An 18798-nucleotide genomic window follows, 5' to 3' on the forward strand; every position below is an offset into this window, starting at 1 on the left:
GACTATGAGTTAATGATCACCAGTTGACATTATGTCCACACCTGGTGACTATCCTTGTGACTATGTCCAAACACCCCCCCCTCCCGGTAGTGTAGTAGGCTAGTGTAGGAGAGGGGGGGAAACTGACCAGGTGGTGATTGCCTACCTCCTTCCAACGCAAAGTTAATGTTCACCTGGCGTTTTCAGAAATACGCCCAGTTAAACTAGGTATTAAACCCAAGTACCACACAGCACACAGCACACAGCACACAACACACAGCACAGGTGACCTTGCCCTTGTTATCGTCAGGTTGCAACCGTCGTCGTGGTCGGGTAAGTAGGTACATAATTTAGTATCAAAGTACGGGGTTTTGTGCGGTTTGGTCGGAAATACTTTCAACTCATCCCGTTCCGAACGTTTCAACAGCACGTCATTCCAGGAACTGCCCCTGGTCAGACTTTACCTACCTAGGTACCTTGGCTTATACGCTCGTAATCATAATACGATGAGCTAAGCCTGCAAAGTTTTGATGACGAAGACCATGAAATGCATCAAGAATCCCAGCTCATTGGTGGTAGGTTTAGCATTGGCGTAGCTGAGAGAGAGCCTCTGAGACTTGCTAGTTCGATATCGCCTAGCCGAATGCCAACAAGGTCTTCTTCGTCTTTGGAATCTCCGTGTACCGGTATACCTATGCCTCTGAGGCAGGTAGTAGAGAGCTGTATGCTAAGAGATATCGATGAGACGATTTCGTACCTAAGTTACTAAGAAACCTTACGAAGCTCTGTTGCGGCTAATGCAGTGTCACTCGTTCTTCCTGGGCGTTCCCCCAACTGCTTTAATCGTTGGTCGGGAGGATTGTCGAGGAACTTGCCTCACACATACTCTCCCCTTAATAAAATGGCATGGTCGTGATGCATCTCTGATCCACTCACTTACATATGACCGAACTTCCGGCCTACCTAGGTATGTTTAGTTAGAGTCACCTACTTATCAATGTCATTTTTTAAGGAAAATGTGAGAGAAGTCCAGAAACGAAATCCGGTTCTTTCGGCTATGATGGTCTGCTGTACATCCAGAAGCCAAGAACGGGCGCTTCCCGATTGTGTACCACGGGGTCTGTAATTTGCCGAAATGGGTATAAACTCGATTTCAGGTACAGCCCGAGAGCCAATAGCGATGTAGATGTTAGTTAAGACACTATTCTGGTAGTAATCAAAAGACAGTACCTACGCTACCAGAAGGAGATTTGCGCGGTGGGAGAGGAATGATAAGCTTAACAACCGATTATAGAAACAAAACGCATATACTATATTGGGGATCGGGTCCTTTTTATATTGGTCGTGGGATATCGTTAAGGTCGTTTTAGGCCACTGGTACTTGATTTGGGAAATAATAATTCGAGGTTGGTTGACCACAACGTGACACTCGTCTTGTGGGTTTTGCCCTGAAGTATTCGTCAACCTAGATCTTGATCCTGCTCGAGGGATAAGTCTGCTAGGCAGCCAAATGACTCACATGAGTAGGCGACGTTGACAGCGCACCTACACAAGGGCGGCCAAATTCATGCCTATAGGTATCAGCGAGGGCAAAACTCCTAGGCTCACATACTTCATATCTCATAATAGGCACCGACTACCCTCATCATATGAATCTCCTCACAACCTCTAGACGCAGACCCATGCAAAGCTTCCCGATATACCGAGCGTCTTCAAATACCCGGGGCAATCGACCCAAGGGATTTCCATCGATGACTCTTGGATGCACAGGTCGATTGAACTGATGACTCGAAAACCATACTCTTTCGATGACAATATCTAAGCAAAGACCTTAAGCAGCCACATAGAGGCAAATTCACGTGGGAGGCACAAAAAAAGGCCGGGCCGTATGAAGCGACTCCAGCAACCCGGAATGTTTTGTTCTTTCATAATTCTGTGTTGGCATTTGGTTATGATCGATGATCCTGGTCCATAGGCAACCTTATTGATGCTGACCGAGGAATTCATCGATCGTCGTCATGACCCTTCATGGCTTGCGTAGAAAAATCCGTTTTCCCGTACACCGAAGCCAAATGCAAAGAAAACAACCGTTCCCCCCCTTGACCCGCGTTTAAACCTCCTGGATCTCCCTCAATCGTCGTAGTGTCGATCGCATGGCGGCGGCGGCAGCGGTTCTATAATTCAGTAATTAGTATCCGCATCTCCAATCTTCCCAGCGAAATCAAGATCCGGTTGTTTATAGTTTAACATACGATACGGTGTAGGCTCCTCCGGCAACGGTCTTTCCACATGACTTGCAGTTCCAGATACCGACTGAGTGGCGCTTGACTGTGACCTTTCCGCAGAAAGTGCAGGTATACTTGGCGTGCTGAGTGATTTCCATCTTCTTGACTTGTTTTCGGAGGGAGGCACCGTATCTATTCAAGGATAATCATGGTTAGTGGAGGTTCGTAAAATTTTGGAATGTTTTCTGCGTATTTTCCTCGAGTCTAGAAAAGCATAGCTCGTCTCATGCGGTTGGCGACCTTCGCACACCAGCGACGAGAGAACCAATTGACGGACTTGCGACAAGATATAAATTAAATCTTGGATATACTAACCTAGTACCGTACTTGCCGGTAACACCGACCTTCTTCGTGCGCTTCGTCATCTTGTATGAGGGTTGTAGGAATTAACCGTGGAGTGTAGATGACCGACGGAAGGGTTGCGTAGTTTGGAGTTGTGGTCGAAATATTTCTGTAGTCAAATTCAAAATGTCGAATAGCAGAGTGGGCTGCTGCTAGGCTAACAATTTCGATTTTGCGTGTGAAAGTTCTCAAAGTGGTGGTCCTTCCTAGGGCTAAGCGAGCCGAAAAAGGCGCTTGGACCATGTTAAAATAGACTTCGCTACATAGAAGTACCTATGTAACTCGGCATGAGCTTATGTAAGGAGAAGAGGAGAAATCAGGTGACTTAAATGACTAATCCTACATTGTCGCCCAATTAGATCGCCGGAGGTAAATTGTCTGTATCAGTCGATAGATTCATCCGAGGATCTGTAGAAAATGCCCCGATTCGTCAAACTACAGGCGAGAATGATCTAGTCCCACTATCTCATTGGCTTATCTCTCAACGGCAACGGAGCAAAGAGTGCCATAGATGATCCCGGCGATGATCACTATGTGAACTAAACCGTTTGAGGAAGCAATCCGAAACCTACGGCGCTCTCTACCGGATTGACATTCACGAAACACCGGAGTTGCCATTCTTTTAGAGATGTCGAGCCGAGGCAAGTACGGCCTTGATTCCTTTCATAGCTAGAACCGCGCTCCGTGATTACCGCAGTTTAAAGCCTCCTCCTGTATGCATCCTAGTTTGTCGAGGCGATGCGAGAAATGGCGAAGGGAATATCAAACGCCCAGATCCGCAATGTTCAAAATTGCATGTCTCGTCCGCTGATGTCTTTGTACATATATAATCCTAATAGGGGAGACTCGCCGCGAATTTGATCGTTTCCTTCCCGAGTTCCCATCTTAGTAGCGAAAAAAAGAGTATTAGTTGTCCAGTCCAAGCCAGGAATAATTCCTACATACTCAACTTACGAGATCACCTTACTCTATTTTGTCATATACTTAGCTACGCCCCTTAGATCATATTCTGCGGGCGCGGTGATAATGTCGTTTAAGAAACATTCTCGCCAGTATGACTTGGTGGTATTTGGTGCAACTGGTAAACCTTCATAACCCGTTTAGAAGTATAGTTATAGTCAACTGCTAACAGCTACTAGGCTATACTGGATCATTGTGCGCGGAACACATCACGACTCACTTCCCAACGGATCTGAAATGGGCAGTAGCTGGCCGCTCCGCAGAAAAGCTGCAAGATGTCGTCAGGAAATGCAAGGCTCTTAACCCAAATCGCCAATCACCCGAGATCGAGATATGTAACCTCAACGATACAGACCTTGCAACATTGGCCAAGAAGACATTCTCATTGATTACGACGGTCGGGCCCTATGCAAAGTACGGAGAGCATGCTTTCAAAGCTTGCGCAGAAGCTGGGACGCATTACTTCGATGCGACGGGCGAGTGTGTTTGGCATCAGAACATGATAAAGAAATACGAAGCGCCTGCGAAAACTACAGGCGCTTGCCTGTTTCCCCAAACTGCCATCGAATCTGCCTTATCAGACCTTGTAACTTTTTCGATGGTATCAGCAGCCCGCTCCGAATTATCAGCCCCCGTTAGCGATGTTATTGTCTCAGTGCATGAACTACAGTAAGTGTAATGCCTTGAAGGAATCTTGTCAAAATTGAGCTAACAAAATGCAGCGGCACGCCATCGGGAGGCACGCTTCATACAGTCTTGGGTCTCTTTGACATATTCCACTGGAAGGAGATCGTCGGGTCTCATAAGCCATATGCTCTGTCACCCATCCCGAACTCAAAAGTGGCGCCCAAACCCTCATTTCTGTCGAGATTAACAGGCTTAAATTCTATACCTGATCTTGGCCTCATGGCGACGTCTGTGACTGCAGGGACAAACACGGCGGTTGTTCAGCGCAGTTGGGGCCTGTTTAAACAGGAGTCATCGTTGCAGAAGTATTTTCACGGACCAAATTTCACATACCGGGAGTATATGAGAGCTAGAAATTACCTGGGAGGCATAGCGATGCATTATGGTCTTATTGTCAGTGGACTGACGCTTATGTTCTGCCCGCCAATTCGAAAGATGATGCGCAAGTTTGTTTCCCAGCCCGGTGAAGGGCCGTCGAAGGAAGAACAAGCAAAAGAGTATATCCAGATCCGGGGAGTGGCAACGCCGGACTCTGCAACAGATATCCATAAGAAAATCTGGTGCAAGGCTGAGTATAGCGGCGGAATGTATTATCGTGAGCATTCAAATTTCAACCCAGCCAACCTAGTCAACCCTAGCAAAAGTTTCGCGACTAACAAACCCATTTGTCATAGTAACTGCGGTTCTTCTAAGCCAAGCTGCCTTGACGATGTTACAAGACGACGTTGATCTTAAAGGGGGTGTTTATACACCCGCTTGTCTCGGTCATGGATATGTTGACCGTTTGCAAGACGCCGGGTTTAAAATCGAAACGAAGGTTATTGACGCATGATGAATTATTCTCAACATTTGCCTACCACCTTGGAGGATGCGAGAGGCGTATTTATGCATGAATTATGATATTCTAGTAATGAGGATGAAGGGAGTCAAGATATAGTTATCATATAATTCAGAGTTGATATAGGTGGGAAGGAGTCACCGGCATTTAAGGTTGGCTGTTGGCAGGCTGGGTGATCCCCGTGGACATAATGAGAGAAGAAGATAGGACGACTCAGGTCATAATAGGTTTATTTATATGTTCTTCTATGTATTTCTGAAGCATTTTATATGTGATAATATACACCGGAATACACTGAGAAGAATCCCCGCAAAATCTGCAGGGATTATGGGTGACAAGCCGGCGCTAGCTACTTTTTATTTTAATTTTTTCCCTTGCCTTTTTCATTGAGCGTGGACCAATTCTCAAACGTCATAAGGCCGAGCTGCCAGGGAAGTATGCAGGTAGTATTGTACCTAGACTGCTAGCTCCTGGAAAGTGCTTCTCTAAAACTTGTTAGCTTCAAATGTTTGTAAACCGTAGTTGTAGACACCACAATCTTCCAAACGGTAACTTAGAGATATCATCATAGCTTAATTCATTCTTTAAACTGGCCTTTTCCTAATTCTGGGATAAGTATCGTTGAAACACGAACACGACTAATTGATAGTCTCTTCCCGAATTCGTCCGCAGACCTCTCCTCGTATGGCAACGCAATAACACAAGACAAAGGAGAGCTGCCATTACTCTTCGAAGGCCACCTGCGCGTCAGGGCGATCCGAGCTAGCTTTTATACGTGTAAAGCTACGAATACATATACTTTAATAATAGCTAAATATCACAATGGCTGCATCACCAAGAGCTTCGACGAGCTATGGACCAAAGTCTGAACGAACTCCTCTGCTACGCCGAGATACCGATCGTCCCAAAAGCGCGCGCAACGTAACTTTTAATCCGAACCCTGTATCAAGAACCATCGATCCAGATCCAGCTTCCTTGAGCTCGTCGCCTAGCACCATAAACACTCTTGAGCATGGACGCACGACAAGCTCCTTTGCCTCGGGGAGTAGCTCCGCCGCTCCGCCTCCTATGCTCTCGGCGCTAAACAATCGCCTACGTCGACGCAACAGCCACGGCTCCGTCTTCACTGCTCTCCCTCCGTCGATCGGCCCTGTGCCGAAGATTGGTCCTCAGCGAAGTTCCAAGACTGCGCAAAAACTGAAATTGTTACCGAATCCCGAGCTTGACGAAGAGGGGCCGGACGAGGAGAGCGGTAGAGATGTCTATTCGCAATACACGCGTATTAAAGATCCTACCGCGAGGCGAGATGCCGCACGCTTAGGTAAAGCAGACCGAGATAGGTTACCACGGGTTACGGCCTACTGTACTGCAAATAAATATCAAATGGATGGCTTGATGCGGTTCCTAAAGGGCAGGGGCAAGAACCGGGGAACGAATCCCAAATTAATCGACGAGTGCATATATTCGCCTTATAACTATACGCTTGGAAAGTCGGCAGAACGAACTGAAGCGGCAGAAGAGATACGTGAGAGGCCGGTTCAGATGTATGAAAGGAGGCATTCAACAGGTGAATTCGAAGAACACTCAGATGAGTATAGGAGGGAAAGCCTACACAACCTACAGGCGCAACAACATGACGGGGCGTCAGAGGCTGAACAAACCTTCAGCAATGGCCGAGATATACACAACAATCTCACCTACCCGTCGCGACCAGAGGACGAAAGCGCGATACATGATCCACATTCTCATTCGGAACAGCACTCGCATGACGTTGAGTTCGACACCAATGTACACACTCCGGAGGTATTCCTGTTCGATTACGGTGTCGTAGTCATATGGGGGATGACGCTGGGACAAGAACAACGATTTCTAAAAGACATAGCAAAGTTCGAACTTGAGAAGCTAGACCCGGACGATATGGAAACGGAATGCTTCAATTTCTATTATACGAACGAGTATCAGCCGCGGATATACAACGACTTCATCACGTTACGAGATAAGAGGAATTATATGACGAAACTAGCTATATCACATGCACTCGCCCAGAGCGTCAAGGTACAACATCTCCCTCTGGTATAGACATTGTTCAAGTTGACTCTCGCTTGGATCCGTCTACGTATAATACAAACGCTTTCTTACTAATGCAATGTTAGACCTCCCTTTTCGAAGAACTCATCGCTTCGACTGTCGACACATGCAAGGATATCCCGACGCAAATAGCTCTAACGGGAAAAATCGCCCTTTCACGCGCACAAATCAATATGCAGATCGGTGAGCTGTTCATCCTCAGGATCAACATCCACCTCAACGGCAGTGTCCTCGATACGCCCGAGCTCTTCTGGGTCGAGCCCCATCTTGAGCCCGTCTACCAGGCCGTCCGGAGCTACCTCGAGATGGACCAACGTGTCGGTCTTCTCACCGAACGACTTGATGTCATTGCAGATTTGCTAGCCGTGCTGAAAGATCAGCTCAGTCATGGGCATGGCGAGAAATTGGAGTGGATCGGTAGGACTTCTCTCTTCAGCCCCCTTAAATACGAGACTAACAGACTACAGTTATCGTGCTCATCGCAGCGGAGATCTTGGTCGCGGCAGTCAACATCGTCGTCGACCTGTACGCGGGCGTAGATTAGCGTCTCATCAATACCAGACTAGTTTGTTTTTTCATAGATGGGAAAAAATGCAATGGGCGGCGTTGGGGGTGCATCGGATTGGTTACATAGCCTCATACGTAGTGTAGCATACATAACATACCTCATACCTAAGTGAACTCCATCTTCATAGCATCCATACCTTCAAGTCGTTAGGTACGGCGGATCTATTAGCAAAAGGCTGTCAATTCGGGATATATAGTTTGTATATATAGCATCAATGCCGGTATCGATATTACCAAGCTGTTCAGTCATATATACCTTAGGTACCTATGCTTTACCTCATATAAATCATGGAGAACTACATACACCTTAATAAATGAAGAAAATTTCGCAACATAATACAAGAGCACATGCACATGCACACGGACGAAGGAAACGCGATTCATAGAAACTCAACGCATTTAAGTCATATTTAAAGCGATCCTATGCCACCGAGAAGCAACAAGACCCTTCCTGACTGATTACCTGCAGCTTCCTAGCTACCTAATTCCGTAGTGTACACGCAATGTCCAAAAATTTCCGTTAACGCCTGCTATTTTGGTAGGATCGTAGAACGTCATCCCGATCCGACCGTCCCCCCAAATTCATTCGTGGCGCTGAGCAGAAACTGCAGTTTTTCCCTTCTCCGTTTTCCGTCTAGTGCTAGAGATTAAGAGATAAATAGGTAGAGCTATAAATGGCCTTTCTTCCTCTGGCGAGATTATTACGTGTATGGAGGGGATAGGGGTAGTTCAGGTTCGGAGTCGTTGCATGGGGTCGCGGGGCCATGGGGCCACATCAAGCAACACGGGTCATCAGGGACCTACTCCTAGTCGACCACGCCGTCGTTTTCGTCAACCTCGGTCTCTGGGTCTGTATCCTGGTCACCTGCAGGCTCGGCGTCACCGGGCTCTGCCATCTCGACGTCTTGATCCTCGTCCATATCATCGTCCTGGACCTCCTCGAATCGGGTTGAGCGTCCTCCCGCCCCACTTCGAGAGCCTTTGTTGCCACCAGCATGGCTGTCCCTTCCGCGCGAGCGCTCACGAGTCACGTCTTTGGTGCCACGTTTGAACTCTTCGACGGCCTCCTTGTATTGAACTAACTCTTGCTCGTAACGGACTTGAAATTCTTCCTTCTCTTTCTCAGGCAGATCTTTCCAGCCTCTGGCGAGCTCCTCTTCAAGTCGAAATTCACCCGCCGCGATCTTCTCCTTATTCTGGGCTTGGAGGATAGGTCGTGTGTCGTTACAGTAGATCTCGAAGGCGTTGCTGGGGCGCTTTGGTCGTTTGGCAATGCCATTAGTTCCACCTCGGCCGTGATCTTTTTGTGTATCGAGCTGCGAGTGTGAGAAGGCGTCGGAGCTGGGTGAGAGGGTCGTTAAGTTCTGGCTGATGAAGGTAGCATTAGGATTCGTGCCGGGCTCAGAGACGGGAAGCAGAGAGGGCTTCCGATGCCCACGCTTCGTTCGGAGCGGCTTGTCCTTCGGCTGCTACGAGGTCAGATACCTGATATCAACGAAGAGTTTCCAAAAGTGGGTGGGATGGTGATACATACAGTGGGAGGCGGGCTTGGGCTGCCCTCTGAATCCTCAACATTAGTGCTTGTGCGCTTGGCAACTTGCTCAAGGAGAAATGCGCGTTCAAGACGGAGCTTCTGAACCTGGCGCTGGAGTCGGCTTAGTCGTAATTGATAGGCCTTGGCCTCTTCTTCAATCTCCTTAGTGCGCTCTTTGAGCTGAATACACTTGCGGCGGTAGGCTTCCTCAACGGTAGGGGGGAGGGAAGGCGGGTTTGCTGCGAAGTTATTAGAGTCAGCTTTATCTCTCAATAAAATGTGTAACGCGCGACCCGAGCCCTTATCAGGCTCTAGTTCGGTCATAATCGCATTGGTGTCAGATCCAGTGGTGTCCACATCAAAATCTGTAGAGATGGGTTTGACCTCGGAAAGATGCTCAACAGGGCTGGAAGCAGTCGCCATTCCCGAAGGCCATCGAAATAAATGCGGTCCATTCATATTTTTACTGTTGTGGTTCATGACAGGAGTGATTCACATTGAGGTGATGGTAGGTAATGGTAACGATAGCGTTGGGTTGCTAGGGATCCCATAACGGAATTCATATTGAAATATATTGACGGTGTCGCATCATGTAATGTTTGAGGTAGTAAGATATGTACTTACAATTCTGCGGCGCCATTGTCACGAAGGAGTGTGACTACAATCAGTCACGTTTGCTCCTCGTTATTGGCAAGAGACCCGATGAATAGTGAATAGGAACAATCCGAAGCTGGGTTTGGATTTAAAGATGAAAAAGATAAACTATTGTAGAAAGACACAATATGATGCGCCTTTGTGCGGTGTGATAATCGTCAAATTGTAAGGCTGGCAGTGGTGATGATGATGATGATGTTTGAAGAAAAGGAAATCAGAAGTAACACCAAGACGCGCGACGAATTAATCAAGTTACATAAATCATAAATCTACATAACTTCGAGTACTTCGTACTATGAGAAACGAGGCTGATATTCCGAGAGTTTAATTGGACTAGAAAAGCTTATGGTCCACTTATTCCGCAAGGCTATGATTCGTAGTTTCCCAACTATTAAACCAACAGCAAAAGGGAAGATCCACTAACATCAGCGGTACGTACCTGCCCCTGCCCAGTGGTGCCCTGTAGCTTGGTCCCACTAATATTTTTCTAGCAGAGCTTCAAATGCAGCCCACTTGACTTTGTCCAAGGTTACTGTCGGTGGCCTATTTTACACGATAACATCCCCAACCAAACTTTTACAGAGTCGACAAACAGTTGGGAAGATATCCAAGTGAAAGCAGAAAATATGTCGCTCAATATACCAAGCGCGCCAAACGCTGGCCTGTTCAAGCAAGGCTACAACAAGTATGTTGACCCCACCACCGCTAATAAATCTGCCAAATCTGTATAGACACAGAGAGAGAAAGGATGCCTAACGATACTACAGCTACGATTCCGAAGATGGCGCTGTTCTACGAAATATCGATGCTTGTCGAGCCATTTCCTCCACGGTTCAGACCTCCCTAGGTCCCTATGGCCGAAATAAGATCATTATCAACCATCTACAGAAGATGATCCTAACCTCCGACGCCGCTACCATCCTCAAGGAACTCGATGTTGTCCACCCCGCAGCCAAGCTTTTAGTTATGGCAAGCCAACAGCAAGAAGCCGAGATGGGCGATGCTACAAACCTCGTCATCGTCTTGGCTGGCGAACTCCTCAAGAAAGCCGAAGATCTACTACGAATGGGACTTAAAACGGCCGATATAGTCATAGGTTACGAACGTGCCCAAGCCTTTGCTCTCGAAGAGTTGGAGAATCTTGTCATAGATAAAGTAGATGACCTCAGAAACCAAGAGGAGCTAAGCAAGGCAATCAAAACAGTGGTCGCCAGCAAACAGAATGGAAATGAGGATACACTTGCAGACCTCGTTTCCGGGGCTGTTCTTGCCGTACTCCCTAAGAACCCTGCCAATTTTAACGTCGACAACATCCGAGTAGTTAAAATTATGGGTGGAAGTCTAGAGCAGAGCAGAGTGGTAAAGGGTATGGTGTTCCCTAAGGAACCAAACGGATCTGTCAAGAAGGCGACTAAGGCCAAGGTCGGTGTCTTCTCTTGCCCGATCGACACCAGCCAAACCGAGACCAAGGGTACTGTTTTACTGCACAATGCCAAGGAGATGATGGACTTTACGAAGGGAGAAGAAGAGCAGCTAGAAACCGCCATCAAGGAATTACATGACGTTGGGTTGAGAGTCGTTATTGCCGGTTCAACCGTAGGAGAGCTTGCACTGCACTACCTCAACCGGTACGGCATCCTTGTTATCAAGATTCTAAGCAAGTTTGAATTGCGAAGAGTGTGCCGAGTTGTTGGCGCTACCCCTCTCGCCAGATTGGGCGCTCCTATGCCTGACGAAATGGGATCCGTGGACGTCGTGGAGACCCTCGAGATTGGCGGAGACCGCGTGACGGTGTTCAGACAAGAAGACGAGGTCACGAGAACTGCCACTATTGTTCTTAGAGGCGCCACACAGAACCATCTCGACGATGTTGAGCGAGCAGTAGATGACGGTGTCAACGTAGTGAAGGCTATTACTCGTGACGCACGACTGGTCCCCGGTGCTGGTGCAGCAGAGCTACAACTCGTCAGCAGGATACAGGCTATTGCCGAGAAGACACCAGGCTTGCCGCAGTATTCTATTCGAAAGTACGGCGAGGCCTTTGAAGTGGTACCCCGAACCATTGCGGAGAGCGCCGGTTTAGATGCCACCGAGGTGTTAAGTAGACTCTATACGGCACATAACAAGAAGGACGGCTTGATTACAGGAGTTGACATAGAGGTAATAGTCTTAACTATATTTCTCCCTAGGACACAGAACTAACATTATCTCTGTTATAGAACGACGATGGCACTGGCACTTTGGACGCCAAGAAGAACGGCATCTTGGATCTTATGGTCACTAAGGCCTGGGCTATCAAGTTAGCAACAGAAGCAGCACGGACTATCTTGTCCGTTGACCAGATCATCGTATCCAGGCAAGCAGGCGGACCAAAGCCGCCTGGACCTAACCCCAACTGGGATGAGGATTAAAAGTGCGTCAGTGGTGCTAAAATAAATGGTCATATGCGGTCTTCAGGGGCAGGACGGAGTTGTACGCGAGTATAGACGGTCAACCTGCAAACTCAGGGGTACCGATAGCATTTATTGATGATTAGGTAGACCTAAAAGTAAAGCTCGACACATAGTGTACATTTGAAGCATACTCGTGACTTCGCTGCGTATGTGTTGCGTACCTCCTAATAGACCCAAACGCCAGCCACGATCTCCCACAAGATAGTGCTAGATACTATCTTGCAGAGATACAGTAGTAAAGGTATAGTATAGGAGTATATGATCTACCTGAGTATATTTCAGTTGATGGACATCCGCATATCTCATCTTGATTTCTTATATATACCCTAGATACATATCCTATATATTTGTGTACGTAGAGCACGTCGTACTACATATCTGTGCCATTATAGTAGATCCTCAGGTGCTTGAAGATAAGCTACAAACATCGTAATATTGTCCTCAATTACCCTATGGGCTACGTGTGACGACTTCGAGTATAGATAAGGGGCTCTACAATCATCGACGCACATTTGTGTCTTTCGGTCACCGAAGTGGTAGTCTTTTAGAGAAAAAAGGGATAACACAGGTGACACCAATTTCGATTTAGGGTGATATAATAGCAAAGTAGACTCACTAGGGAAATGCCAATGCTCATCCTGCATGATGCACTAAAGCCACGAAGCTGGATCTTGCTGACTGCATGCTATAGGGGTTCCCTTAAGGTAAGTAGAGCTTCCTGCATGATCTACAAGCTTTATTATAGCATTAGTAGGGATTTCTTAATTCCGAGAAGGTACAAGATCCAGGGCGCTGGGTCAAAGCTACATGATGCCAGTCACTGCGTACTCAGGCCCCCAATCACACCTACCCATATCTCTACCAACACACATGCCACAATCATCTAGTTACCTATGCCTGAGAACAAGATGAGATATCATAATGTAGTGGCAGAATTGTTTGTATATCGTTTTTAGTACACCTAGTAGGATTATATAGTACTAGACCCTTAATATGAATAAGCACCCCTTGTTGCTATCAGGCAGGTTAAACAACGTCTCCAAACCTCGAATCAAGGCTGACTATTAAGTAAGCGCAGAATCAAAATATTATAGGAGTTCAGCTATGTTCACCTCAGTCAGTACCTAAAGCTTTGGGTCAAGTACATACACCCGTCGGGACGGGTCACAGCTTGTTCATATGATTGAGCGGACTTAAAAGGGGATATACGTGCGTAGTTGACCTACAAAGTACCTAAGAAATGCATACCGACTGATAATTATGCTAGTTTGCAATCATTTATTCCGTATCCAGACTGTTTGTTTGAAAACTTTGTCCTGGATTTTCCTGCGTACATGATACGGCTCTGCTCATATCTCATATCTCCCTTCTAGCATGGGGGTCACACAATCTCATATAAGACTTAGTTATCATGATAAACAAGCGGTGGGCGTATCGCGGGTCACGGGAAGATTAGGAAGGGAAGATACCTATGCATTGGCCAACGATCACATCGATAGGGCTGAATGACTCACTTGCGTTGGTTCTGATCAAAAGCAATGAGGATATTTTCACCGAATGGGGTAGCACAGAACTTACTAGAGGATCATATGCCGACGAGCTAGTGATACACATTCTATGACCGCCTAGTTGAATACCGCGATATGATACACATTGACGAATATCGAGCTCAGAATCCCGTCGACCAACGATTTGGTCTCTTTGGTACTTTTTCTTTGTGAAGCCTGATATGAAACTAGGGGTTCAATATTTCACTACAAGTGGAATCCTCTGTAGGAACGAGGGTATACTGGCCCTGAAACCAAAGAACATAGAATTTCCGGAGATAGTAGGTATCTATGGAAAGTTCCGGAGAGATCTCAACCCGGTTTCGATCCTAAATTAGTACGGAGCCATGATCCAGTTCCAACATCACTATCACTAAGGCAGTCCGTTAAGCAAACAAGTACCCTTCCAGTATTTCCCCATGACTCGAATATCACGAACCGGATCCCGTTCTACAAGAAAGCAAGCAAGATATGTGTACGGGTCATCGCAAGTGGATCTCTGCAAAGTAAGCATGCCAGCGGCGACTAGCGGCGATGCGGCTTCCACGTGGTGCATCTATATAAGCTGACTGCAGCGATAACCCATCCCTATATTACGACGCGGGCTCTACCACGCCGCTGAAAAGGCCATACTATAATACTATAGCAGATAAAAAGTTCATCTCTTACGTATCTAGCATACGCAACAAACTGGGAACGGCCAGGAGCGTTAAGATTCTGACATGAACACTAAACCTCCCCCTACCGTAGCTTGCTCGCTCAGCCCGGGGATCCGCACGGCAGCGACGGCAGGCAGGTGCAGAAAGCGGAAGAGAGGGGAGTCAGAGGGAAGCGGGCGCGCCGGTCTGCGACCCAACTGCGTATCTCTTAGCATTACGTATCTTACCATCTGATCTGGGGCAGCCCGGCTGGTTGTATCCGTTCGTATGTAGGTATGTACGCTGACACATGATGCTAAGCTTCTTTTCTTTTCCATTTCCCTTCTTTTTCCCGCCCGCTTCTTTCAGCTAAGATGCACAGGCAGGCAGGCGGGTATTAGGTAGGTAAGTCAGGTAGTCCAGCCACCCGGAGCGGCAGCGCCTCCAGTCGAAACCTGCTTACGCATTGCACAAGAGGCGGTCCCCAGCCGACCAACCACACACCCTCTTCGCACTCGCACTCGCACCCGCCCACGACCTGCAGGCCACACAGGTCGGCGATCTGTATCGCAGCGCTGTGAGTTCATGGACGTATTCCCCCACCTACGTACCTAGTCAAGCCATAGGGCGGCTTACACAACAACTACGTAGCCAAGTGCAGGTAATCTTAAGTACCCGGGAACAAAAGAAAAAAAGAAATCGATATACGTAATCTACGCGCGAAAGTGCAGTGGACCTATGTAAGTCTCTACCTTAAATATATTACTACGACACCACACCTCTGCGTCTGGTACTTTTGCGCGCATAGGTTTGTGTGCCTGGTTAATTAAACGATCCAGCGCCGGGAGGATACCGAGGCAGCAAAAGTACTAGGAGACGAGAGAGCGCGAGGACGGATCGGGCAGGACGGGAGAGGGAAAGCAGCGAAGTGGGCTGGTCCCCCCGTCACCCACTGTAAAATGTCGGCCGGGCGAGCGAGAAGAGGGAATGCTGAGGATCCAGAAAAGTCAAGAGAGGAAGAGAGAATGTGTAGGTAGGTAGAGAAGTTTGCCGGTGCTAGGGAAGCAGGAGAGCGGCGCAGTACCCGCTGGAAGGGTTGTTCGAAGGATCTATTCGCTTTTGGAGCACATGAGATATGCAGGCGTATCTGTGTACATGCCCCACGAGTGTGTGGTTGTATCGGACAAGTAGATGTATGTATGTGTATACATACTTGCATCCGCCACAGCCAAAGGAACGATCCTCCTGAATTGTATAGGCGTGGCTTGTTTGCTTGCTTGGTTGCAGATAGATACCCCCAACTTACACAGACGCCGTTATACTCTATGGACCACGATGTTACTCAATCTACATACGCGCGCTACCCTACGTACATGATAAAAAAACCCTGACAACCATGTGGCGAGATACGGGAGGATAAACGATGTATGTAGTCACTCGCCCCAGCAGACGGGAGGGTACGGGATGTTGTATTGTCAAAGCCATATGATGACAGCCGGCTATCGACGTATGTCTCACTCGTGTAGTAGCGCATCGCCTCGCCTTGGAAGGTGGGCAGAAGAAGGTATATGCAATGCTACCGAAAACCTTCCAAGTAGCAAGCTGAAGAAAATCACCCACAGACCTGAGAGCAAGTCCGTGAGAGAATCCTATACGAGACATGCCCAGTCATCTGAGCGAAGACCGTATCTGCAAGAAAAGAAGAATAAATAGACATTCAATATCGAAAGCGAAGAATTGAAACGTGGTGGCGGCGACTTTTACAATTCGGTAGCTAGAAAGTAGTTAGTCTGCTACAAGAGAAGCTTGGGGTATTACACTGTATCTCCGCTCATTGGTATTACGTAGATCGTACCTAACCAGTCAGTTCCTAGATTGCGCCTATGTATTCTGATGAACAAAGGTGCCGTGGTGGGATGTCTCAGAGGAACGAGCAGTCGAATGTGGACGGAGACAAGGGTACCACGATGCGGAAATGCAAGGGCCATCTTTGGAGCCGTCCATACAACAGACTTAAGCATAAAAGACGGACGTGGGATGAATCAAATGGAGACTCATGTGTACCTTGCTTGCCGCTGCAACCGTCGAGATAAAACCTCCGAAACCCGAAAGTCTCGATCTCTCAACCTCCATCAACCCCCCGTCGTCCTAGACTGCTAGGATGATCACGAATCTCTCTTCTTGGGACGAAACCGGGGCCTTTGATGGCTTGCAGCTGAAGTACATTTGCACACGGAGATGGTGTGGCACTGAGACCTCACTATGACCAGTGACTTTCCAAGGAGAGACGGACCCCTCATTAGCGGTGAGCCATCTTCGACCAGAAACTGGGTAGGAATTTGGCCTTGTTAATTGCACGAACCTGCTCTGCTGCTCTCTCCCCTAGCTTTGCCCCTGGAACTAGTACTATGTTCCTGCATACAGCGTATCTTGCGCACGTTGGTCGCTAGGATATTTGAGGGGACGTACGATTAAAAGCACTAAAGAAGAAGAATATTTCCTGCAGTTGGTCCTGTTTGGTTTAGTTGATAGCATGGTAGAACCATAACTTCTGAATTCGACTTTATCGACATCGGGTGCCTCGACCGAGCTTGTGGGGAAGAGTTGGTGGAGAAATCAACGGGCGAGGTTACAATGATTGTTACCTAGTTAACCCATGCTGCCCATGATGCTGCAGAAGCGAGTCCTTGGTAAACCTGTATTGAACTTATTGAACCTAGATCTCGACGTCTGGGTGTAGCTTAGCTCATAGGTTTGCCCGGATAGCCATGATAAGTGTTGACGATATCAACAACGATGCTACCTTGAGAGGTAACAAATGGCGTACTAATAATCACCATGAGCTCTAAACGACTTACACAACTACAGAAATTCAAGCTAGGTTGACCGCTAAATAAGAGAACGAACGTGGTACAAACGCCATGGGTGCAAGGTAACGATGTGACACGGTCACAACCACGAGGGGTAGAATGGAAGAGGAAATTAAAAATTTAAAAGAGCAACCAATTCGGGTTCAAGAGAGAAAGCGTTCGGGACGGGAACTGTAAGCGAGGCGAGATCTCTGCTGTATTCCGGCGAACCAGTCTGTGCACTTCTACCAGCCGCGCAATAACCTGGGTTGACTAGACCCGAGATGTTTAGCATTTGCGCGAATGGACCATCGCGGGACAGTCCGTTCACAGAAAATCATAAAGTAGAGAGATTTGGCCAGAGCAACTGCCGATGGCGTACATATCGAAGCAGATCAGGACATGATAATAATCCGATGATATCCATGATACAGCATAGATGAAAAGAACCATGCTAAAAAGCGTTGACCATTCTTGTTACAGGGTTCAAATTCAGACGATGTAATGTACGCTGTACGAGTGCACTGGCAGAGTGGTAGCAAGATGGCGTTTGTTTCGTGGAGCGGTAGCACCGGAGCGGGTCTTGCAGTTGTGAAAGATCACCGCCGTCAAAATGACCGGCTTCCATTGCCTTTTTCGATGGCCAGGTGGGAACTTGGGAAGATTGTGATCCGTGCAGAACAAGCAGCAGAACAACCGGACTCGAGCTACCCTAGCCCATCTCGACCCCTGATCTACTACACGTTCCTGGAAAGTTTCAGGAACATTGGTAAGACAAGGTAACCCCGCCTCATCTTGGATTGCCGGGCTGAAGTTTTGGTGCATTCTTCTCGAATCTCGATATGTAAATTCGGGAATTTTATAGTGATGGCATGGTACTGTATCGACACTGATATTAATATTGCCTCGCCGAAGACATTGACAGGTGGTCGAAAAGTGAAGAGTCGGATATCTGAAGCCTGATAATGGCTATAGGTGGCGTCGTATTCTCATATGCGAACGCAACATTCATTCATCCTCCATATGTAGTTGCGGTTTTCGTTCTGCGCTTTCTATTGGACGGAAAAGTTGAATAAGTCCTAGGATAATATAGCCCATGCAGATCTACGGTATCAGAGGATGATTCGTGTAGCACCGACTGGGTAGTGAACACAAACTCGGCCAAAATATGCAATGGGTAGTTGGCGTGGAGTCTGACAACTGAATCTTCCATCTGTCTTCCATCTAAATGTTCTAAGGTCGTCGTATGTATGCTCCGGTGTACCAACCAATCAACCAACTGACTTCGAAGGATGTCTTGGGCGAATATAGCGCTCTGGATTAATCAAGTACCTACCTAGGCAGGCTAGTCACATAATACCCAACGATATGGATGAG

General features: G+C 47.5%; 5 protein-coding genes across 5 annotated transcripts; 3 read left to right on the forward strand and 2 right to left on the reverse strand.

The window, feature by feature from the left end:
- Nucleotides 1–2089: 2089 nt before the first annotated feature.
- GGS22DRAFT_185913 (ribosomal protein L37ae) lies at nt 2090–2629 on the reverse strand (the record flags this gene model as incomplete). The annotated part of the gene is made up of 3 exons (XM_047964384.1): nt 2090–2153; nt 2232–2396; nt 2580–2629. 3 exons carry the CDS (start codon nt 2627–2629, stop codon nt 2090–2092), a joined length of 279 nt encoding a protein of 92 aa, XP_047820915.1.
- Nucleotides 2630–3310: 681 nt separating this feature from the next.
- On the forward strand, nt 3311–5382 carry GGS22DRAFT_156113 (uncharacterized protein). Its single transcript, XM_047960320.1, has 4 exons — nt 3311–3687; nt 3746–4235; nt 4289–4848; nt 4928–5382. Exons 1-4 carry the CDS (start codon nt 3633–3635, stop codon nt 5083–5085), a joined length of 1263 nt encoding a protein of 420 aa, XP_047820916.1. The 5' UTR covers nt 3311–3632; the 3' UTR covers nt 5086–5382.
- A 454-nt stretch (nt 5383–5836) lies between these two features.
- GGS22DRAFT_104116 (DUF155-domain-containing protein) lies at nt 5837–7967 on the forward strand. The gene is made up of 3 exons (XM_047957758.1): nt 5837–7146; nt 7245–7596; nt 7647–7967. Exons 1-3 carry the CDS (start codon nt 5914–5916, stop codon nt 7721–7723), a joined length of 1662 nt encoding a protein of 553 aa, XP_047820917.1. The 5' UTR covers nt 5837–5913; the 3' UTR covers nt 7724–7967.
- A 158-nt stretch (nt 7968–8125) lies between these two features.
- Nucleotides 8126–10133, reverse strand: GGS22DRAFT_156119 (uncharacterized protein). Its single transcript, XM_047960321.1, has 3 exons — nt 9905–10133; nt 9281–9519; nt 8126–9212 (listed from the first exon to the last, which is right to left on the reverse strand). Exons 1-3 carry the CDS (start codon nt 9918–9920, stop codon nt 8553–8555), a joined length of 915 nt encoding a protein of 304 aa, XP_047820918.1. The 5' UTR covers nt 9921–10133; the 3' UTR covers nt 8126–8552.
- Nucleotides 10134–10399: 266 nt separating this feature from the next.
- Nucleotides 10400–12506, forward strand: GGS22DRAFT_156120 (T-complex protein 1). The gene is made up of 3 exons (XM_047960322.1): nt 10400–10619; nt 10702–12094; nt 12154–12506. The coding sequence occupies exons 1-3, from the start codon at nt 10561–10563 to the stop codon at nt 12343–12345; spliced, it is 1644 nt and encodes a 547-aa protein (XP_047820919.1). The 5' UTR covers nt 10400–10560; the 3' UTR covers nt 12346–12506.
- The last annotated feature ends 6292 nt before the right edge of the window (nt 12507–18798 follow it).

The sequence above is a fragment of the Annulohypoxylon maeteangense genome, assembly GCF_022496945.1.
Source record: "Annulohypoxylon maeteangense strain CBS 123835 unplaced genomic scaffold GGS22scaffold_4, whole genome shotgun sequence".
NCBI lineage: Eukaryota > Fungi > Ascomycota > Sordariomycetes > Xylariales > Hypoxylaceae > Annulohypoxylon > Annulohypoxylon maeteangense.